At 60.2% G+C, this 21,990-nt stretch overlaps 7 protein-coding genes across 7 annotated transcripts; 2 read left to right on the top strand and 5 right to left on the bottom strand.

Annotated features, from left to right (window-relative positions):
• Positions 1-305: 305 nt before the first annotated feature.
• TRAVEDRAFT_49002 (uncharacterized protein) lies at positions 306-2,693 on the bottom strand (the record flags this gene model as incomplete). The annotated part of the gene is made up of 2 exons (XM_008041222.1): positions 306-1,950; positions 2,011-2,693. 2 exons carry the CDS (start codon positions 2,691-2,693, stop codon positions 306-308), a joined length of 2,328 nt encoding a protein of 775 aa, XP_008039413.1.
• A 4,014-nt stretch (positions 2,694-6,707) lies between these two features.
• On the bottom strand, positions 6,708-7,655 carry TRAVEDRAFT_170012 (uncharacterized protein; the record flags this gene model as incomplete). The annotated part of the gene is made up of 2 exons (XM_008041756.1): positions 7,053-7,655; positions 6,708-6,983 (listed from the first exon to the last, which is right to left on the bottom strand). Coding segments are annotated over exons 1-2 (855 nt in total), but the record flags the coding sequence as incomplete, so codon positions are not given.
• Positions 7,656-7,872: 217 nt separating this feature from the next.
• Positions 7,873-8,613, bottom strand: TRAVEDRAFT_126120 (DNA-binding domain of Mlu1-box binding protein MBP1; the record flags this gene model as incomplete). The annotated part of the gene is made up of 4 exons (XM_008041755.1): positions 7,873-7,939; positions 7,990-8,140; positions 8,246-8,331; positions 8,393-8,613. The coding sequence occupies 4 exons, from the start codon at positions 8,611-8,613 to the stop codon at positions 7,873-7,875; spliced, it is 525 nt and encodes a 174-aa protein (XP_008039946.1).
• A 2,434-nt stretch (positions 8,614-11,047) lies between these two features.
• TRAVEDRAFT_49000 (uncharacterized protein) lies at positions 11,048-11,623 on the top strand (the record flags this gene model as incomplete). Its single annotated transcript, XM_008041221.1, has 2 exons — positions 11,048-11,275; positions 11,375-11,623. The coding sequence occupies 2 exons, from the start codon at positions 11,048-11,050 to the stop codon at positions 11,621-11,623; spliced, it is 477 nt and encodes a 158-aa protein (XP_008039412.1).
• A 501-nt stretch (positions 11,624-12,124) lies between these two features.
• Positions 12,125-13,459, bottom strand: TRAVEDRAFT_125854 (ornithine decarboxylase; the record flags this gene model as incomplete). Its single annotated transcript, XM_008041754.1, has 3 exons — positions 12,125-12,477; positions 12,534-13,268; positions 13,327-13,459. The coding sequence occupies 3 exons, from the start codon at positions 13,457-13,459 to the stop codon at positions 12,125-12,127; spliced, it is 1,221 nt and encodes a 406-aa protein (XP_008039945.1).
• Positions 13,460-14,933: 1,474 nt separating this feature from the next.
• TRAVEDRAFT_170007 (Phosphotyrosyl phosphatase activator) lies at positions 14,934-16,553 on the bottom strand. The gene is made up of 5 exons (XM_008041753.1): positions 16,308-16,553; positions 16,129-16,254; positions 15,730-16,078; positions 15,472-15,665; positions 14,934-15,407 (listed from the first exon to the last, which is right to left on the bottom strand). The coding sequence occupies exons 1-5, from the start codon at positions 16,524-16,526 to the stop codon at positions 15,078-15,080; spliced, it is 1,218 nt and encodes a 405-aa protein (XP_008039944.1). The 5' UTR covers positions 16,527-16,553; the 3' UTR covers positions 14,934-15,077.
• A 486-nt stretch (positions 16,554-17,039) lies between these two features.
• TRAVEDRAFT_170005 (ku70-like protein) lies at positions 17,040-20,730 on the top strand (the record flags this gene model as incomplete). Its single annotated transcript, XM_008041752.1, has 18 exons — positions 17,040-17,102; positions 17,154-17,351; positions 17,423-17,540; positions 17,596-17,704; positions 17,761-17,869; positions 17,919-18,002; positions 18,063-18,259; positions 18,329-18,431; positions 18,495-18,690; positions 18,755-18,843; positions 18,926-19,054; positions 19,160-19,268; positions 19,406-19,498; positions 19,584-19,690; positions 19,822-19,923; positions 20,007-20,075; positions 20,180-20,200; positions 20,430-20,730. 18 exons carry the CDS (start codon positions 17,040-17,042, stop codon positions 20,523-20,525), a joined length of 1,992 nt encoding a protein of 663 aa, XP_008039943.1. The 3' UTR covers positions 20,526-20,730.
• Between the last annotated feature and the right edge of the window lie 1,260 nt (positions 20,731-21,990).

Here is a 21,990-nt window from a genome sequence, read left to right as displayed (position 1 = left end):
GGCAGATACAGCAGAAGCGGGGCAGACGGAGCGCGGCGCGTCGTGGGGCGTGAGGGTCGTGAGCGGGCGTAACGGGGTCGTCATGGGGGTCGTAAGGGACAGACAGCAAACGGTATAAACATATCGCCAAAACGAGCAAAGCCTGTGAACGAGCGGGCAGGGGGCATAACGGAGCAGTGTGCGGAGTTCGAGAACATGGGCCAGGGCATGGGTATGCAGGACGGGGAACAACGTAACGGTAACGGTAAGACCATTAGTTCGGTCGCGGGTCCGCAGATTAAGCAAGGGGAACATCCATAGAGGGGCTAAGGCTTCCAGCCGCCGACTGCGCCGCGGCCAACCACCTTGCGGAACACGGCTTGTAGCACTACTGCGCAAACGCCGAGTCCGACTAGGAGGACGTAGGAGGGGAGGTCCGATACTGAGGAGGGTTCGTCCTCCTTGTCTTCGCCTTTGCGTCGTGGTCGCGCGACTGCGTCACCACTGCGGTCAGGGGAAGACGAGAACAGCCCCACGGAAGATTGCAGGTGTCGGACGACGTCTGGGATCACGGTCTGCAACGAAGATACGGATGCGGAAGACTTGTCGTTTGAGCTAGAAGGCGTATCGGCGTCTGGTGCACCACTTGATCCGGGGACAGAATCGGAAGGAAGAACTTGCGTTGAAACGGGGATGGGGTCGAGCGAGTCGGCGTCCGGGGAGGGCTCGCTCTGAATTTCCACGTCGACAACCGCCACGGCGGCACTCGACTGCACACCGACCTCCACGGACGCGGTCGCGGTCGCGCGCAGCTCCGGTACTGGTAGCGCCTGTGCGGAGACGCCCTGTATGTGCAATGCGAGCTCCGCATCGCGGTACGCTTCGTTGGCTTCCAGTTCAGCGACCTTCTGCTCGACGGCCTCCAGCCGCGCACGGAAGGTGTCGAGGAGCGCGCGCGTCGCCATGATTTCGGCTTCGAGAAGGCGCTCGAGGTGGCTCGGCTCCTCCTGCTCGGGCACTGGTGGGACGATCTCCTCGGCCTCCAGAGAAGCAACAGCCGAGATGTCGGGGAGGGGAGGGAGGGGCCGTGATTCTGCTTGCTCCTGCGCCGCAGCGATTGCCTCTTCCGAAACGTTGTGGTAGTCCTGGATGGGTGCTTCTGCAGGGGCGGATGGCTCCGCAGCAGCGGGGGAGAAGATCGCCGTGACGACGCGTCTCTCAGGCTTGCCCTTGCTGCTCCCACCACTTCCTCGTCCGCTGCCAAGGCTGGACACGCTCTTGCTTCCTACCAGGGTCCTATCGACCGAAAGGTCCGCCTCGCTTTCGTTCGACGGGATGCGCTTGACGGTAACCCCGGGCTCGAGGTCCATCTCCTCCCAGGCTCGTGCCCCGGTCGCCGGCTGGGAGGCGGTCATGTGTGCCAAAAGAGCTTCCATGGTTGGCTCTTCCTCGTCGACCAAGGGGCCGCTGCTGGCGCCCGTGAAGGTAGGAGGAACGGGAAGGGGGCGTCGACGGGAGGGACTGGGGCTTTCGTCGACCATCGCACTTTGGCCCGTAACCTGGCCTTCCTGACGCACCCATCGTCGGAGGTTAGTGCGCTCGTCTGAGAGACCGGTTGGACCATCGTCGAGTCCGCCTTCGGAGCTAAAGCTCCCGCTCCGCTCGAAAGTGTTGACCATGCCCCGCACGCGTCCGTTCCGGTACCTGCGAGCCTTCGAACGTCCAAGCACAGCTCCAGCAGCATCGACAGTGTCGTCTTCCCCATTGGAAAATGAGGAAGAGGATTCGATGGAGGATGACGACGAATTGAGGATAGGGTTGGAGAAAAATTGGTCGGGGGATATGGACTCCACAGAAGGCGACGAGGTGGGCGAACTGTCGAGACCCCAGATACGGCCCTTCAAGACGCTCTGTCGGAGATTGCGTAGAGCAGCAAGAAGAGCCTGGCGCCACTTCTTGTTCATTCCAAGTCTGTTGGTTTAGCGGAAGGTTAGGTATAAAATTATGCGAGCAGTCTTGACGGGTACAAACCCTTCGAGATCTTCTTCGTTCATACGCAGGAACGTCCGCCCGCCAATGCGGGCGCTCTTGACAAACGAAGCGATATCCTTTGCCACCAAGGGAGGGAGCCCGATGGACTCGACCTCACCGGGCTTGCCACTTGACGTGATGCGTAGGGCGGATGTGAGGTATGTTGCGAGTTGAGATGGCGTCCAGAGCTTGGGATTATCGGGTAGTTCTTCCACTGTCGGGGCAGGCGCGAGCAATCCCGGATTAGACAGAGGTATGACCGGCATAGTCTCGGATCGACGCGGCCTTCGACGGGGTTTGGACGCTTCATCTGCACTCACATATCCGCCAATTCCATTACCGTTCCTTCTGTCTGCGGGAATGTCAAGAGCGGGCGGGATAGGAAGCGGACGGGGAGCCTCGCGAGTAGGCGACTCAGCCATAGAAGTTAGTGACTTGGTAGCACGATGACCCTTGCCGACATCGGACTTGTTGGAATGGGGAGACAGCGGGACATAGTAGTGGTGCGTAGCGTTCACGTTATATTCCGAGGTAGAACGCGTGAGGAGTGCTGTAGATGTTGTCTTTATAGCATACGGATGCGGGTTGGGCCTCAGGGAGGAGTCTTTCCTGGTGGATGACGATGATGACGCAGAGATCGAAGTGACTGAAGGGGACTTGTGTAGGGTGGATGTTGTGGCCATGTCTTCGCGAGGCGCAAGATGGACGCTCGAGGGTATGTTTGGGTGAATTCGGCGCGCCTGTTTCACTCTGGTCCTGCCAATCGCGCAGGGGCAAGTTCACTATCGGCCGCTTGGAGGTAGGCTAGCGCTGAGTTTAGCACTTTCGAGATAACGGTTCAGCATGAGTTCCACGTACCAGCGACGATAAACACGCTCGGGGATGGAGGGCGGAAGAGAGATGCTCGGACTCGGTGGTCGAGACTCGACGAGCTCAGGATGATCGCACAACGTGACCGTATATGTCACAGTCACGCAATGCATCAGTGCTTTTCGGCGCTTACATGTTGTGCTTTTCGGCGCCTACTATCCCTGAGCCGCCCGCGCGCGTTGCGAAGCTTCAGAGCCAGCGGCTTGGCACTCACTCTGTGCTCACTCAGACTCCATTCGGGTCGTCGCAGCGGCCTACTCGACGCTTCATACGCCACAGGTGCATTTGAATGCCTCGTATATGGACGAGCCCTATGGCAGCATACACGGCGTAGGTGTGGAACACATGAAAGGCAAGTAAGTTTACACACATATCGTCTGAGCCAAGTCACCTTCTTCATATCATAGACTGAAACGTTTGCGTCATCTGATGCAAATGAGTCCCAAACTTGACATACTGTACTTCCCAGACGTTAGGCGATGTCCCCTGTCCCCGGACCCTCGACCCCTTACCATATATGGAAGGTGACCTGCCTTATATGGCAGGTCACCTTCCTTTTCGAGAGTAGGCGCCCGTTGGAACCCTAGTCTAGGGGCTTATCGCTTCGCCTAACGTCTGGGAAGTACAGTATCCTAGGATCCGGGCGGCACGGAATCCAGCGAAAATAATACATATACCTCAGGACCGCTGCTAAAACCCGACCCACCTCAAATTCTCAGTAATGAACGCGCGATGTGAGCCATCCGCTGCTAGTGTCGATTCTCGCTAATCTGCCCAGCCTAATAATGGTCTAGACGACTCGTAGGAGTTGCATAAAGTCTGATGTCGTCTACCAACTAATGACATGTATGACAGATCCCAAACGACACTGAACGAGTTGATCCCCTCTTCTTCAGCATTCGGCGTACTGGCGACTCGAAACCGAGCGGCATATTCCACGAAGACCAGCAATAAGTTACATATCCGCGCCGTCCCATTCCTGCCTCAATTAGAGACGGTATTGGGATCGGCTCTTTAAATCTACAGGCCCGGGACTCGTCAAGATCCGGAATAGAATCTATACATGGGGCAGATAGCGCCCCCTTGCCACATTAACGGGGTTCAACGCCGCCTGTCTGGGACGCAAAGTACATTTTGTCTAGTGAGCACAAGCACTCTCTTAACATTCCAGCCCCGCCCATAGATCAACCGTTTTACCAGGTCTTCTTATATTCTCTCCGCAGGCAACCGTATGAACCAACTAGACGGGCGTACGTGGATTGCTACCGACACCTAGGATGCTAATGCAAAGAAACACCTCGGCTGAGCGTAATAGCGGACTATGCACGTTCGCACTAGAAGCTCGTACTGTCATCCCCGTTCGGGAAACTCACTTCGAAGGTCCATGGGTTCACGGAGTGGAGCTTTCAAATAGGTGAGTATTTCCCGTGTAACCTCTCTAGCCTCCTCTGTTCAAATGAAACTTTGATAGCGCTTCTGAATTTGCTCACGTTACGACTTCTCGCACACCTCGGTCACCCGTGGGCAAGACGCATCCCGAAGAAGGAATTCTACTGGACCCTCTACTTCCCTTGCTTCCGCTTCTTCGAAGACGCCACGACCCGTGTTTCTAATCGGGGCTGACATTCGTCGGCTCACTCAGCCACCAGTGTATATCTGTCTCCCGGGACGAGCAGTCGCCTGACGCCACGTACTATACATTCGCCGCTGGCCATGCGACGGGGACAAGAAGCCCTCTTCTCGTACTTACGTCATGACGTACAGTCGGTATTCCCGGCCTACGCTGCGGACTTCCGTACGCATGTGAGTGATCGTTCCGCAGCTATGGCTCCTCTCCATCGTCTTCTGCTTCCCATACAGGGTCATGCTGCTCTGTGCAGTCTGGAAACGCACCCGAGGGGCGGCGCATGATACCTTCGCCACGTCCGGGATTTGGAAACGTCGTCGATCGCGAGTTCAGCAACCGCGCACCACCGTCGTCGGTATGTACAGTTGCCTTCTGGAGCCCGAACGCCCTCATTTCCGCAGTGCATTGGTGTCTGGCACGCAGGGCGGTCCGCTCAGGCACGGCCTATGTTGGCAATCTCCAGGGCGGTGGGGCTGCTTCGTTAGGCTGGTCAGTCGGACTAGCTCGAGGCATCCCCCTTATTCCCTCAGCATCATCCCGCGCCGTACGTGCGGACGGATGATCTGCTCACCGCGACTTCTCCGGTGGAGACACCCCGACCATCACTGCTGCTCTTACGTGCCTCGCAGCCATCCGAATGTCGGCCTCCCGGCGCCCCCTCCCGAGGGAGAAACCTAAAGTCACAAGGCAGGGACGCGCTCCGCGGCCTTTCCATTCTCTCTCTCTCGCCCCTCGAGCGTGGCAACGACGCGTCTGAATGCGTCCTGCGCTGTGCCGCCCGATAATCATTTTCACATCTTGGCAGGACGAGCGTGACGGCGTAAGCTCACTCAAGTACCGCCGCGGCGGGTCCGACACCGGTGTGGCCGCAAATTCGAGGGTGCGCAACATTGGCCGGCAACTGTCACGGCTTGCCATGAGGGGACGCACGTCCTGACCGACTGCTGGCTTGCTTGATTGTCGGGGCGCGCGAAGGCTAACCTCGCCGGCTGCGCGTGCCAGTGTCATCATCGCAACAATAGCGCGAGCGTTTGCCGCCATTTACGTTTGCCACCACCTCGAGCACTCGATCACGCCGCGCGACGGGCCCGACCCGAGGCCATCTCCGAGTCCTCGATCGAGGGCTCGACGGCTGTTGGACGGCTGCCACACCGCGCGCTGTCTGGCGTTCGGACAGGGGCAGGCGCGTACTCGCCACTCGGCGGTCATGTACATACTACACGTCGAGGTGCGCGCCCTCAGCCACTTTCTCCGGCGTAACGTCGACGCCCGCGCGCGACACATGGTCTCCCGCTGATGGCCCTCATCCTCTCGGTCCCGATAGCATATGCCGTTCCCAGGGGCTTGACACGGTGGGAACGCGCTCACGGGCTGCTCGACTGCCCTCCGCCGGGGGCTTGTGAAAAATAGACGTCGAGGGAGGCTGCGTCGGCAATTTCGTCCCACTCAAATAAAGACATATCTGGACGCGCATCATGCGGACGATCAAGGCGCTCGCCCGTTCTCCCAGCACCCAGCTCCCAGGGCGAGTCTCTGTGGTTACACGAACGACGCCCTCGCGTAGGTGCCCGAGCAGAACGTTCCCTGGGAAGCCCGCGCGGGGTGTGGGACCCCCGCCGCTGGGGTCTCGAGAGCGCTGCTGCGTTCTCCCCGCGTCTCGCGGGGCCCTGTGCGTCGTCATCGGCGTGATCAGGCGGGCATCATCGCGCCAACGTTACAATCGTGGCAGGGGGCGCGGAAATGTCGCCCTCGACGCCCGAGATGGACTAGTAGATTACACGATGTGCGCCGCGCGCACGCTATTGACTACAAGCAGCTAGGGTAGAGCAGATGCGAAGACAGCACGACACAGTAAGCACGGAGCAGCAGAACTCGAACAGGGATAATTTACGTGAAAGCCGCGGGTGCGCCCTGGCGCGGCCCAGCGTCGTGCACGGGCACGCGCCGCTGCGTGAGGCTCGGCTGGAAGAGTCCCGGAAAGAAACAGTCCGTGGATCCCGCGCACGAGATCCGCTAGCGAGGGGGTGGCCCCGCGATACACGTACATACGAATCACCAAGGCCGCCAGGAACTTGGAGGCCTGGCGGAATCAGAAGGCGAGCTGCCCCCGCTCGTCGCCGAAGGTGGAGGACTGAGCGGCCGTTCCTGGCGGGAGAACACACGCTCCTGCGTCTCGGGAGGATGACGCCCGCCCTGACAGATGCGGTAGTCCCGGCGCGCCGCGTCGAGGTACGGCGACGGGGGCATCGACTGCGTAAGGCGATCATCGCGTGCAACCTGGCCTCGGGCACCGCTTGCGAGCGTGGTCTCAGAATGATCCACTGCGGACCGGGGCTGCTGGTCTGCCTGCCCGTGCCTGAGGGGTGGAAGGTACGTCTGCGATGGCAACGCTGCAACTGCGCTGAGCGGGGACCGCGGGACTGAACTTGAAGGGCGGGCGCCAACGCCGACATTGGGAGACAAGGATGGTTCGGAGCTGTATGACATGAAATGATGAACCATGAGCGGTCTGCATGGAGCTCGGAGAGTCAATGAACGCGCGCACCGTCTATGCATGGGATCTGCCAAGCTATGGCGCCGTTGCGCCAGCATCTCAGCCTTTGGGCGACTCCAACTTGAGGGAGCGCTAGACTCGAGCGGCTCGTCCGCGCACTGTAGCCGCCGAAGAACAGCCATAGGCTCTCCACACTGCGCTTCACGGAGGTTGTCCATGGACGAGATCGGAGGCAGGTGGAACGAACCGTCGTCGACGCCCGTACGACCCGCGGGGGGTCGGATCGGAGGCAACTTGATGGTCTCCCCGATGGGCAGCGCCGCGCGCCCTGTCGGGGGCCGCGACAGTGTTGGCGAGATTTCCGCCGAGCTCAAACCGTGCAGAGAATGTATGTGGCGCGACGTCGTCGCCGATAGCGGGCTCGGGTACGGCGAGTAGCGCACGCTCACGAGAGGCTCGAGCGGGGGCGAATTTCTCCGCGAGTAGCCGCCAGAGATGGACTGCACGGGCGAGTGCCGCGGCCGCTCGACGTACGGAACGTGCAGGATGACGGGCGAGTCGCTCTGGTCGCCACGCACGTCGCCCATCTCGAAGTGTCTGCCTGCGGAGTGCGCCGCAAACGTGTGCGACATTGCGAGCGCGCCACGCGCCGCGGGCGGTCCCATGCTGGGAGGACCAGCGTCCCCTGGGGAGAAGACGGCCCAGTCGTGTCTGGAGTCAGACGGCAGCTCGCTCGGGGGCGGGTTGCGGCGCGTCCGTCGCTTGCCTGTGCCCGGCTTGGAGATTTGTCCGTAGCCTGGGCTGTCTGGGTGGAGGCAGGTGTCTGGGAAGTTCGGGCTGAAGAGGCGCGTCAGTGCTGAGAAACAAGCGGCTAATTCGCGCCACGGATAACGTACCCGAAAAGGGGGACGAGGTCGTAGCGTATCGGCCACGCAACCCTGCGGAGGGTTAGTGGGCGGCGGGTGGCTGTATGCCGCCAGAGGCTTACCTGCGGGAAAGGCTGAGGGCAATTTCGTATGGCATCCAGGTACCCTGGATCTTCAGATACCCGCCGCGTACCCGTCGCAGCTGTGCGGCGAGGTCGGGGTGGGAGTCAATAATCTTGACAATGTCGGCTGTGGGGGCACCGTGAGTATGGTCTCAGGCGACGGCAGACACAACGACCGTACCTTTGGAATTTCCCAGCGCTGTTCCGAGCGAGCACAGGTCAGCATTAGGACCGCTATGTACGTGTCTTTCCTCACCTTTCCAGATGCCGGTCCAGAGCACATACCCGTCGTCCATGTCGAGCATGATCCACTGGCCGTTGAGCGGGTACTCATACACTGGGCTGGCACGGCGCAAGTCAGCGACGCGCGCCCGCCGCCCTCACGCGATCGCGCCACACTCACATGTAGCCCCGCGGGTCGTTGCTGGTGATGTACCGCGCCTTCGTGACGTGGTGGTCCGGGCTCGCGTACGGCCGGAAGCGCGTCCCGTTCGCGGGAGGCTCGGTTGTCGGGGACAGCAGCGGGTCCTGCGCGGAGATGAGCGTGTCTGTGGGCACGCCCGCGTGCGCGGCGGCGGCGGCGCAGCTGAATAGACCACGCACGAGGAGTAGGCCGGAGGACATGTTTGCAGAGCGGCTTGCGCCGAGGGCCATCGGGTCTGCGGGGGGGCGGGGCGTGTGGGGGGCCGGAGGCGACTGCAGCGTCGTCCGAAGGGTGGTTGTGGTGGGCTGTGTGGGGGCGGCACGCTCAGCTGTCTGGTTGTGCGCGCGGGCTGCAAAGGTGAAGCTTACGGCTAATATGAAGGGCCGGCGTACTAATAACGTACTGCGGCTTAACGGGCAGGCGAGAGCTCTTTATACAGGCTGTCTGTGGCGCGGGTGGTCCGGACGGCGCGCGCGCGGCGTCGGGGACAGAGAGTGATACACAGGCGGTTGCGGTTTGGAGGGCTGGTGCGGGGAAAGGGTCCCCGAAGCCCCGCGGACGGCACTCATATATCATCTGCGCACGGAACCAGACGAGGCGGGTCGGTCGGGCGTGCAGACGTATTACGACATGCCCTGCCCTCGTCCGTCCGCAACAGACTCCGATGATCTTGCCCGCAACTCCTCCCAACGGTCGCCGAGTAATTTTTGGTTCCAGAAGCCGTCGCCGCTGACCCGCTCTGCCGGGCCCGGGGTGGACCGCCTCTTCAAATGAGGCACCGAGCCTCGGCATGCGCGATTAGATATCTGAATCGAATCGACCCGGGAAACTCGAAAGAGGGCGCAATGATCCCAGATGCGCGAGCGCAGATGCATCTCGCCAACCGCGCGCCCTCCCCAGCCCCGTGTGCCTCCCCGCCCCGCCCGGCTCTTCGCGGGACGCGCCCATGCCCCCGGGTCCGCTTAGCTAATATAAGGCCGTTGCGCTGCCCGCGCGCCCGCGTCCGGGCCCGTGTGTGCACTCGCGCGCCGGTCGCGGCGGCGCGCAGGGCAAGAGTGCACTTTGCAGAAGGTCAGATGGTGCGCGGCGCCGTGGCACGTCTCGTGCCGCCCCCGTGCGCGTTCTCCCACCGCGAAGTGAATGTGCGGGCGAGCGTGAAAAGGCTATTCCGCGGGAGGAGCCTGCTGCCGGAGCCGGGGGCAGGCCTCCCAGCGCGGTGGCGGCCCGCACTGTTGACGTTGCAGCTGGCCCGTGGACAAGCATTGGACGGTGCGCAAGCCGCAAGGGCCGTGGGCGGCCGCACCAGAGTCTGCAGGTGCGGACGACGACGGCCTGGGCTGTTGCTTCGAGTTGCATGAACGTGGACTGCAACGCCGCCGATCACCCGAGAGCTCAGGTTGCTGCTGCTGCGCGATGAACAGCCGAAATGACTGCGAGGCTGTTGGCTCTCGAGATGGACTGCTCCGCTCGCGACTGCCGCTCGCGCACGAGGGACGCATCGCACGCGAAGGCACAAGACACAGACAACAGAAACACAACGAACCGCACGCTCCCCCGTAACCACGACGGCAACGGAGAGGGGCGGCGGCCTGGCGCGAGAGTCCGCGGGCGAGCGGGAGCAGGACAGGCGCGTCGCGTCGTGCGCGCGCTCGCGTGCGCAGCAGGTCCTTGGCTGCGGCGCGGTGGCCGAGGCTTCGCGGGCGTCGGAGTGCATGGCAAATGCCATTGCCAGAGGTGCGGGTGCGTGCGCGATCAGCAGCCCGGCCTCCTTCGAGTCGGCATTCCACGATCGCGACCACCACTGATCGATTCCTCGAGCGATCGCGACGTCGGACCCCAGACGGCCACCCCGCCCTCACCCAGGCCGGCCGGGCGCGCGCGGAGGCGTCCAAGCCTTGGATGCACATGTACACACGTCGGTAAGCACTGCAGCGGGGGTGGATCGGGGAGGCTGGTTCGGGCGTGCTGCGGAGCACGGCGGCCAGCAGCAGGGTCGTTGCCATCGCCATCGCAGCACGTCGACGGGCCCGCGTCGCGACGGCTGCGGCGGGCACACACGCGCGTGCAGGGCGAGGGCGAGGGACGAGGAGCACAGCGGCGCAACGCGAGGCGCGCCTGTCTCGAACGAGCAAGGTTGTGGATTGGGTAAACCCCCTGGCCGGCCGGACGGCGACGAACAGCAGCAGGCTGAGCTCCTCCACCTGCGGCCCTTCGAATGCAGCTTCTAGCGCACGCGCGTCGGAAATACCGCGGCTCGGCCCGCAGGGATGCTGCTCAGCGACGGAGGGCTCTGTGGCTGGCTGCCAGCCAAGCCTCAGCTGCAAGATCACGGCGCAGAAGACGGCGACGGGTACGTACACAACGATTACGGACTACCCACGGCACGTCTGCCACATAACTCGCTGTCAAGTGCCACACAGAAATAATGCTCAGATGCAGACCGATCCCGATACGGCCGAGTATGTTCGACCGCCCGTCTGCCGTCTTCCTCTTCCTTCTTCCCTTGCACGGACCGAGCTGAAGCAGCAGCGTTTGCATTAGCAGGACGTCTGGCGCACCCACCGGGTCACCGAGCACTCAAGTCGATTGCTGCTCGATCGCCCGTCGATCGCCTGCACTCCGCGTCCCCCAAGCATGGCCACCCCCGCCCTGTTCCCTGTCCCCGGCGCCCGCGCTGCAGACAGCACCCATGGGCGCCGTTTCCCGTCGAGGCTCGAGGACGCCGTGGGAGCCGCGTACGTCACGAGGCAGCCCTCCCGCAGCAGCGCGATCGGTTCCCCCGGGTTCGGCACTCGACAGTCGACGGTGAACGACGAGTCCGTGCCTGTGATGCTGGTGATGCCCAGCTCACCCCATCGGGCGGTCTGTCCGCAATATTTCAGAGTTCATCTCCAGACGTGCTCCTGAGGCCCGCGCAATTCGTCTGATCGAACCACGGTGCATCTCCGGGCATGCGCACAGGTCCAGCTCAGCGAGCTGGGAAAGGCAGCATCACGGCAACGGCGCTCGCAGCTCGCCCGCATCGGGCAGCCGGTTCCCTGTTCCCCCCAGATCGCCATCCCCGCGCCCGCGCCGGTGCCGAGCGGGCCAATCCGCGCGCGCGTCCCGCATGGCTGCGTCGGAGCCGAGGGCGTGCGACCCGGCGCCCCAGGTGCATTCCTGGACGCGGGCGGGGACAGGACCATCACGCCCTCGCGATCCCAGCTGTAACACAGGCACACGAGTCCGCACCCGACGTACGCCTTCTGTTCGCTTCCCGCCGCCCAGCAGCCTCCACACTGTCGGCCAGCGCTGGTGGCAGCGCAGGGAACGCGAAGGAGCGGGCGCAGACGGGCGCACACACGCGCGTCGGGAGCTGGACATCCGTGCCGCACTCGTGGAGTCGGAACCTTTCAGCATTGCATGAGACCATCTGGGCATTCGAGCGACGGGCAGCCCGAGCATGCGGGTACAGTACCGTATCGTAGCGTGATGAAGCATGTCGCATAACGTCCAAGTATCGAAGCCTGCCGTGCATTCTCGCACCGTGCCATCGCCGCACGAAGCAGGCGAGTCGCAACCGTCAAGAACACAATCCGACGTACGAGCCACCCCTTCTCTAATCTAAACCCCCTTCGTCCGCTGCCTTGTTCGTGATCATCGTGATTCGTCGCCACCGCGCACCCGTCCCTTGTTCGACACCTTGGCACACACGCAGTCGCCGCCGCGTGCTCAACCCTGGAACGCCCGGAGAGCCTCGCGCACCTCCGCTGCACCCGCACCCGCACCGGTCGTGTACACAACCTTGCTGATTTCGAACCCGTTGAACTGGGACGCCGCGCACGTCGTGTACGCGCCCATGTTCTCGAACCCGAGCCAGTCCCCGACCTGGAGCGCAGGCAGATGGGTCACCGGGCACACGCAGTCCAGCGAGTCGCACGTCGGACCCCACACGCTGCTCGCGCGCAGCGGCACCGACGCGGGCACGTGGAACGACCCGTTGAGCGAGAGCACGTACGGCTGCGGCGTCTGGTGGTCGAACATGATGCAGTTGAACGCGCCGTATACCCCGTCGTTGATGTAGTCTGAAAAAAGAAAGGCATGAGCGGCTATGTTTGTACAAGGGAAAGCAGACACATACACATGACGCTCGGTTGCTCCGGGTCCACCTCGAGCTCCTGTGGGGCGTTCTCAACGGCCGGCGGAGCGCGACGCGCGACGATGTTGGCGGCCAGGCTGAACGCCTTCGCGACGTAGTACCGCCCCGGCTCAGCGATGATCCGGATGTGGTCACGCTGGGGGAAGTAGTCGTCGATAGCCTCGGTGAGAACAGCGGCCGTCCGGTCGAACGTCCCGTCCTCGAAGCCGCCACCGACATCGAGCAGGTTGAACTCGTAGCCAGCGGCCTTGCCCATGTCGAAGGCGGCACGAGCGCGCATAATGGCGTCGGAGAACGCGTTCGGGTCGTAGCACCCGCTTCCGACGTGGAAGCTGACGCCGATGACATCGAGCTTCAGTTCACGCGCCTTCGCGAGCAGCGCTGGGACGGTGACAAGCGGGGCGCCGAACTTGAGGCCGAGGCGGCACAGGCTCTTCGAATCGTCCGTGAGAATGCGCACGATGAGCTTCGCACCCGGATGAGTGCGCGCGATCTTGTAGAGCTCGTCGGTGTTGTCGAACGTCATCATGTCGACGCCCGCCTTGGCCGAGCTACGGATGAACGACGTAGCCTTGCAAGGGTTGGCGAAGATGATGCGCTCCGGGTTGATACCGAGCTCAGTGACCTGTTTGATCTCCCCGTTCGACGCGCAGTCAAAGCCCGCACCGAGGGCAGCCAGGAGCCGCAGCACGTAGGGGTCGGGGTTGCATTTCACCGCTGATTAATGTGCATTAGTTGCAAGAAGGTAGGAACCGTGGTAAGCGAACAGACTCACCATAGAACGGTTCAATTTCGGGAAGAAGCTTCTTCCATCGCTGGTGCTGCTTGTAGACACTGCTGAGATCCGCGACGAAGAAGGCCCTCTCCGCATCAACTTCCCCGGCAGCGTCGAGGTGCAGCGCGTTCATGACCCCGTTCCGGAGGTGTACGTCGGCGTGACCCCGGTGAAGCGGAGGCAGCCCCGGGATAGAGACCTCGTCATCGTAGTGGCGCTCCGGGTTCTTGAGAGCGTGGACGCTGTCCTGGGAGTGGGAGTGGAGGGAAGGCGAGAATAGTCCGTGTACGAGAGTGTTGGCAAAGTACTTTTCGTTGTGCGAGCGTGGGAGAGAGGAAGAAAGAGTCGGAGAGCAGGAAACGTCAAAGTCAAAGTCTACCGGGCAGTGCGCCGTGAGGATCTCAAGTTGGGACATCGGATGAGAGTCGGAGTTCGGAGAACGGTGAAAATCTAGCTCGGGGTCTATAGGTGGCTGTCCGTTGGCGCGGACGGTGTGGAGAGGACGAAAGTGGGAAGATCCCCGGGGAACGGGAAAAACGGTCGTTTTGGATATTCGCGTCGAAACCCGAATTACCGAGCCTACCGCCGCGGTCGCGAGGACGAGCCGGGCGGGATAGGGACGGTAACTAGAAGGCTTCCTTCAGTCGAAGTGGGATCCTCGCTCCCTAAAGCGAGGACGAGCTTGAAGGGGTAGTAGAAGTGGGAGGGAGAGGGAGAGCTGGTAGAAACAGAGCGCTAAGAAGCGAGTCTGGCAGAGGTTTGTTTAGCGGCAGAACACGTAGGTCCTGTCAAGGAGGTTCTCCTGGATAACAATGCGTGTAAGAAAAACGTATTGTTGACTTGATAAAGATCACTTACCACGGACGGATGACCACCTGTGGTTGGGAATAGATTAGCTACGATTCGATAAAACGAGAACACGTCAGACTCGTGAGGCATGTCCGATGACAGCGAGGCCTCCGCGCAGCACAGATAGGCTACAAGCAATGCGAGAACGACAAAGGCTCGCGGCAGAAACACGATCTTCAAGACGCCACGAAGCCTGGGGCCGCGTTCTACTCACGGCGCTGTTCCGACAGCTGCCACACAGGCATCCCAACAGCGTGGTGATAACGAGGCCGGCTGCGCAGCGTGTGGCTCACGCTCCTTACGGCATATATACCAGCCACACACGCTAAGTCGGCCGTAGTGGGCCTCGCCCCACCCGCGATGGTGTCCGATGACGCGAGAATGGGGACTTACTCGAGGGTCAAGAGACGGAGGTCGTCGTTCCGCTCTTGGTCAAAAATGGTGGCTGGGCGGTCGCTGTGTCGTAGCGCGTAGAGCAGTACGACGACAGACGGGCGCAAAAAGATGCAGGTCTCCCTTGAGCAGGGGTTGTGGCAGTCGCGGCGAGCAGTGAGCTGGGGCAGGGAGCGCGGGGGGGAGGGGAGAAGGGGCAGCGTCCGTGCGTCTGTTGACTTTTTCACCATCGATGACCGCCGAGGCGCTGTCCTACCACGTTCTTCGGCACTTCCCGGGCCACGCCCGTCGTCCATATATGGTAATTCCCCACCTATACCCTCTGTTGTCCGACGTTTACCCGGGGCTCGAGGCAGTGAGATCCGGTGAAATATGCATTGCATAGACATTGACGTAGTGGGTGATTCATAGTAAGCTAGCTATCGATACATCCTTCACACAATACAATGTAACGGTACACAAAGGGTCGCAAAGCGAGTCAGTGCATAGCCCTGCGCCGGACCTTCTCTTTAGCTTTGTCCCGAGGTCCGTGAAGCTTCATCATCGCCTTCGGTCGTTGAATGGGTATCCGCAAGCGGTGGGGGAGGTGCCAATGTATTCGGGGCGACTCCCCGGTGCGCTGTCGGCTGCCAGGCAGTGCTCGCCGTCGGTCCCAAGGGGGCCCGAGGAGGCCTAAGCTCCTGCCCCGGGCCATTCGGTCTGAACCCAACGTAGTGCCCCCTAAGGGGATCCGGGTGTGGCACCGCAGTGCGCGACTGCATTCCTGGCGAGGGGTCCCATTTCACAAGACCCCCGAGCGGAATGTGCTGTACCACCACGCGTTTTCCAAGCACTTCCGCCTGAGTAACGCGGTCGAGCGTCATTGGATGCTACAAATAGCCAGACAGACACGAGATCACGTACTTCGTACATCTTGAGCATCCCAGAATGCACCTTTGTCCAGTTCTTGACCCCAGTCGCGATTGCGTACAGCTGTGACGAGTGCTCGTGGAAAGGCCCAGACTTGACCTGGAGTATCCGCGTGATTGACATAAAGTATAGGTTCGTTGGCGGCAGCAGAGGATGCAGAACCGCTGACACCGGGATCTGCGTTTGATCTATAGCGGTCGCCTCATCAGTTAGGACGGAAGGGCATCCAGTCCGGCCACCGGTGCGGCGCACCTTGAAGTTGTGCGCTTCCAAAAACGTAAGTCAAGAAAGAGTAGTCATCCAGACCCCAAACTCCGTGACTACCGGCTGGCTCTAATTTGTACACGTCTTGTAGCCTCCAGCACAGTTTGACGTACTGGACAAAGACGCCTAGTACGAGCTGTCTCTCGGCCGACGGCTGGTGAGGGACGAAGCGCAGATACACGAGACACATTAGAAAGAGCATGAAGGACGTTTCGTGGCCCGTCCCGTAATCCATTCGTGTGAAGGAGCCGAAGGACGTCAAAAGGTAGGGCGAGATGAAGGGTATTGACGGGTGCAAGGCTGCAGGAAGGAGTTCACGGAGAAGAGCGTCACATTCCTGGGGGCCAGTCAACAAGACGTCCCGCGGAAGACCAAATGGATGTTTACCGTCTCGAAACGTTTGCCCCATGTGCGAAATGCCAGGTTGCCGAACCGTTGAGGTGTCGGTTGTGGCGGAATTTCGTCAATCCACTGATCCAGCTTGCCTAGTAACAGGCCCAAAGCCGTGCAGGCCTAGGATCCAAGCATTAGTTCAGCTGTTCCGCCTTAAGAGAACTAGGACTGACCTCGTTCGGATTGGTATCAGTGTACGGCAGTTCGTACCCAGCCACGGACCAAGCGAGGCGACGGATAAAGCTTATATAGTCTTCATATCCGCTTGTACGCTTCCAAAGCTGAACATCGCCTTCGCTCTGTATGCGCAAGATAGGCGTGTCCGAGGGGTTCAGTGATGAGATTGGAACCTCGCGCAGAACAGGACGCGTCGTCGGTGGGATTGTGTCCATGTTCTCTTAGAAGTGAAGGAGTTGGAGTTATTTCGCAGATATATGGGTCGACCCGCGCCACTCGAGTGTGCTTTGTGATATCCCTAGGTTTTGTATGATATCGAGTAAAGTATCGATCAGGACAACGCTGGCCAGAACCGTCGGAGAGCCTACCTGGCAGAATGTGTCGAGGCGTGAGCAGCGTCCTGAGTATCTTGCCGATGGTGGTTCGGTACAAGTCCGCGATGACAGAGATCTTCGTCGTTCGGAGCCACGCGGGCTTCTCAAGAAGACGCGGAGTGGCGCGCCACAACGCTGCGTATGCGTCACGTGGGAAGACGCGTCGCGCTCAGCCACCGCGAGGCGCGACGCCTCCAAGTCCACACCGCTCTGACTTGCTCCTGACCACCATCTCCGGGCTTGCAATTCCCCTCTTATATATATATTCCGGCTCGACACACTCTGCCTGCTCTCAAGACAGAATTGCACTCCTTGAAGACGTGACAGAGCAAGCACTCCGCCTTGGAAACAAGCATGGCGCCTTACGACGACTGGAACAAGGACGACGATGAGGACGAGGAGCTGCAGGACCCATCCGTATGTCCTCCACCTTTACGACACTAAAACACACCCTTGAACTTTGTTCAGCTCTACGAAAGCAAACGCGACGTGATTCTCTTCTGCATCGACTGCTCACCCTCAATGCTCGAAATGCGCGATGACGAGCGCTATGAGGACGTGCAGACATGCAACCTCATGGTCGCACTTGAGGCAGCGATGCAGATTCAGAAGAAAAAAGTGCTTGTTGGGCCGAACGATGCCGTCGGCATCGTGCTCTTCAATACGGTACGCACATATATTTGTCGCCACACCGTGGCGTTCGAGGCTGCTGGGCGTTAATGTTGGCACTCGGTTAGACGAAGAGAAACGATAACGCTGATGATAGCACGGACGTCAAGAAGGGTACATATGTGTACCAACCTCTGGCTACTATCGATGCACCGAAAGTCATGGAACTTGTTCAGCTCTTGGATGGTTAGTCTGCTATAACTTGACGCCCATGAGACAAAGTAGCTGAGCCATCTCACAGAGGCACGAGAGAAACCTGACTTCTTACGGAAGACATTCCCTCCTATGACCGACAAGCGGATAGCTGTTGGTGATGTGCTCACGAGCTGTAACTGGGTTATGCGCGATGGGTGAGAACAAGGCACAAGTCAATGACTATCGAACTGCGTACTGACACTGTGTGCAGAGCGCCAAAGACGGCCACCAAGCGCATATTCTTCATTACTGATGAGGATGACCCCCATCCTGGACCTAGCGGCCATCGCTTCATCACGTCCGCTCGTACGACATTGATTGTATGTTTGACCTTGCCGGGAAACGCCGTATATCTGAAGAATTCCACAGGATCTCATGCAAACCGGCGTGACCGTGGAACCATTTTTCATCGGTACCGAGGACAAACCATTCGACCCGGCCAAATTCTACTCGGTACGCCACCGTCTGCATCACCGCACCGAACCGACTCTGACACCAGGAACCGAATCTTAGTCGGTCCTGCTCCCGACGAATCTGACCGACCTGGACGATATTAGCGATGGTGACCCAGGATCCATTCTCCCGGAGTCGATCTCAATCACCCGAGTGGAGGAACTCCTGGCCCAGATGCGGTTCCACGAAGTGCCGAAGAGGGCGCTGTTCAGTGTCCCCCTGACCCTTGCGCCGGGTTTCATGATCGGCGTAAAAGGGTATGTCGCCAACCTCCGAATCCTGCACATTAGATGCGAGCGTGGAGACTGAATGAGCGGCGCCGCCAGGTATGGACTCATTACAGAACAGAAGAAGGGCGCATACAGATACTTTGCGGACCTTGGGGACAGAATGGAGCCGGTGACCTCGCGCGCCGCTTACGTGGATGAGGTCCGCCTTCGAAACTCCTCTCATCCTACGGGCCGCACGCTGAACACCTGACGGTATGGTCAGGATCGAGACGCAGAAGCCGACAAGGCTGAGATTCTGTATGGGATGGACCTCGGTGCGCCCTCGGCAGAGGTGGACGGCGAGGAGGGCCAAGACGCCAAAACGTCCGACGTGGGTACCCGGGCGGTGCAGCTTGGCAGCAGGGTGTTCTACACGGCGGACGAAGTGCGCTCGTTCCGCACGCTTGGGCTGGAGCCAGGTGGGGTTGCGCGCCTCCTCCAGCGGGGAACCGTGTCGCTGATTCAGAGCGGCCGCGTGCTCAGGGATCAAGCTGCTAGGGTTCAAGGACCGCAGCGAACTTGCCTTCGAGGACAACGTCAAGCACTCGGTATTCGTGTATCCAGATGAGATGGTGCGTGGCAATCTCGCACGACGTGCGCACCCTCACCGACGTCCCCGGCCATATTGACCCTCCGGCTGACCGCAATCCGCAGACTTACTCCGGTAGCAAGCGGACATTCACCGCGCTGCTGAGGACAATGATCAAGAAGGAGAAGATTGCGATCGTCCTCGCCCTCATGCGGCGCAATGCCTCTCCCGTATTTTGCGCCGTGCTTCCACAGGTGTGTGCCTCCATTATTGCCGACGTCTGCAATATGCCTTCGCTAGGCAGGGATATTGTCGGCGGACGCCTGTGTGGTAAGCAAGCTGACCGTTGTGCACTTTAGGCGGAGAAGGTAGACGAGAGCGGCTGGCGAGAGCCACCAGGTTTCCATCTTATCCCCCTGCCGTTCGCAGATGATATCCGGGCCGCCTCTCAGCAGAAAGGTTTTCGGGGTGAGGAACACTTCTCACTCCGTAGTCACGAGCTCATTTATTCATCTCGCCATCTCTCGACGACTTCGGACCGTTACATGTTCTGCACCGACGGCCTGAACTTTGAAATTTTACGGAATATGACGCACGTCATGCAGCATCGACGGAACTGGTGGCGGCCGCCCGCAAGTGGATCGAGAAGCTCAAGGTGAAGAACGGATCGTATCCGCCCGACTCGTACCCGAACCCAGGTGCGTCGCATCCGACGAATATCCCCTTCTCCCCGCGGCGCTCATCGATACGGCAAATTCTCCCACCCACGCCTTCCTATTGCAGCGCTTGCGTATCACAATACGCAGCTCGAGGCCAGTGCGTTCCGCGAAGATTTCGATCCAGACGCCTTCGAAGACCTGACGGTGCCGAAACTCGACATGATGCACAAGGTCAGCCCGGTGCCCCTCTGCCCGCTCTAAGATCCAGCTCTCACGCGACAGGCACAACTGCTTTTCCGATGCTGATATCTGCCCGTTGCGACGGAACCTTTCCCGCTGCGACGCGCCGGCATCTGAGCCAGCGCGCAGGCAAGCTGATCGAGGAATGGAAGCAGGCGCTCGTAGAGGACGACACGGCCAACATCGTCGCGGCGCCACCAACGACTGGCCGGAAACGCAAGGCGGTGAGTAGCCACGCCTCTCAGAACGACGGGCGTACCTGGCCGGCGGTCGACGGAGTGTGTGTGCTGAGCCACGCACTGTACAGGAAACCCAGGACGTCGCCGTCGACGAAGCAGAGGTGCGGAGGTTGTATGACGGGGAACAGCTGCACAAGGTGAGCCGCGTTCCCAACCCTGTCACTTCAGCATGAGCCCTCGTTTTAGCGAGGATCTGGACTGCCGCGCATAACGATGGGATGCTGACATGTTACGTCTCCAGCTGCGCGTCGAGGATCTTAAGGTTCGTCCTCTCCCCGGCATGCATGTGACGATTACGGGAACGCGACTGTTGGCGTCGTGTGTCGGCCGTAACGTGCGCGCGACGAGCTGTCAGGCTGGCTTTCCCGCCGACGCAGGCGGACGTTGCCCGTGAGAGCACCGTGCGGCCGATGGCAACGCATTCAGTCGCGACCGCATGTCGCAGCGCGCGTTCTGATCCCGCAGCCGCTCACGTCTTTCATGTCGCGCAGAACTTCCTCAAGAGCAAGAGCGAGCCCGTCTCGGGCAAGAAGGCGGACCTCGTCGAGCGTGTCGCGGATTGGCTGGATGCGCACCCGACGGGGTGAGCAGCGTGACCTTAATTGCGCGCACACGCCCGGTTCTGGGTGCGCCGTTCCCGCGACCACCGTGGATGGTGCGGCGGACAACTCAGTTTGACTTCGCTTCCAGAACACAGTGCCGCGCGGTGCCTGGCAACAATGGCCACGGCGCTGGGCCGTACTGTGTGCCCCGTCCCCCTCCCTCGGGCTGCGGGAAGTCTCTCGGTGCCGGAGGGACGATAATTATACTGCGTGCATGTACTGTATCATATTCTGGGCTTCTAGCCGTATTCTTGAGCGCGTCCCACGGTATGTGTGGGTGACGTCTGGACGTTCACATACGCGGTTAGATCTTCGTTTTCCGGGTCCGATGCTGCAGATATACACCGCTATTTGTGTAGGTGCATCATGTGGTTCGGGATGTGGAAGCTTGGGAGCAAGATCGTTGCAAGAACGCTGCGGTACCGGGCCTGGCACTATGCCGTTTCGAACCGCTGAACCTGGTCCTGAGCACAGATCCCAGTTATGCACAAGATTTACGGCCCCGGGGGCAATTAATCATACGTAGAGTTCAAGTACCTCAGTTCCCAAACTCGAGGGAAAGCTCGCAGGATCCTGGCAGAGCAACTATGCTTCATCATTTACGCATTTCCAGGCATGTCTAACGGAGACATATGATATCCTTTCTCTTCTGCAAGTCTGCGACGGGGTGACTAACAGAGAAAACGAGCATATTGCTATGTCATTCAAAGTATATTTCAGACGGTCTCAATACGAACTTGGAGTTGATTTGTATATGCGAAGTCCATTGGCAGGACTGGTGTACGTCGATGGGAGTGTCGCCATACGATAACCTCGGTTAACTGGCTTAAACCATATCTCCAGCGTCGGCTATGAGTTCGAGAGTTAGTCGATACGGCCTCTGATACGTTACTCGTTGTGTTCACCCCCACTTCAAGCGGAGTACACCGCTAGCAGGCCGATCGTGACGATGGTTTCCGGTAGAGACCTGGGATGGTGACTGATCAGTTCCGACGAGGTGCTGGTCTGTCGGTGAGGTACGGGCCTGTGGCTTGACCCTTCTCGCGAAGATGTATGAAGGCAAGGTGATGGAAGATTGACAACTTGGAATATTAGCGTGCTGTGATGATGCGGCTGCAGGTTGGCCGGAAATGTTCAGGCTGTCAGAAAAGCATTGACTCGTCTCGGACATTGCGTCGCCGCCATCAGGAGTGTAATCGTACGTCTGCAATCTTGTGTCAGGTTATATCTCTACAACGCAATGGGGCAGTAGTTAAACGCTACTCACCTCAATTCTTGAACGCGCACTGGCAGCTTGCGCTGCCAGGTCTCCCAGATATAGGAATGGTGGTAAAGAAGATCTGGCTACGCGACAACTTGCGTATTATCTGCCGGCTGCTGCGTCAACGATTCGGCTTCCACAGGGAATTACTGCACGGTGTGGAAGAAATGAAGTGAGAATCTCCTCGAC

Source organism: Trametes versicolor (genome assembly GCF_000271585.1).
Source record: "Trametes versicolor FP-101664 SS1 unplaced genomic scaffold TRAVEscaffold_7, whole genome shotgun sequence".
NCBI classification, from domain to species: Eukaryota; Fungi; Basidiomycota; class Agaricomycetes; order Polyporales; family Polyporaceae; genus Trametes; species Trametes versicolor.
Note: the sequence above shows the minus strand (reverse complement) of the source record. Positions and strands in the feature narration are given on the sequence as shown.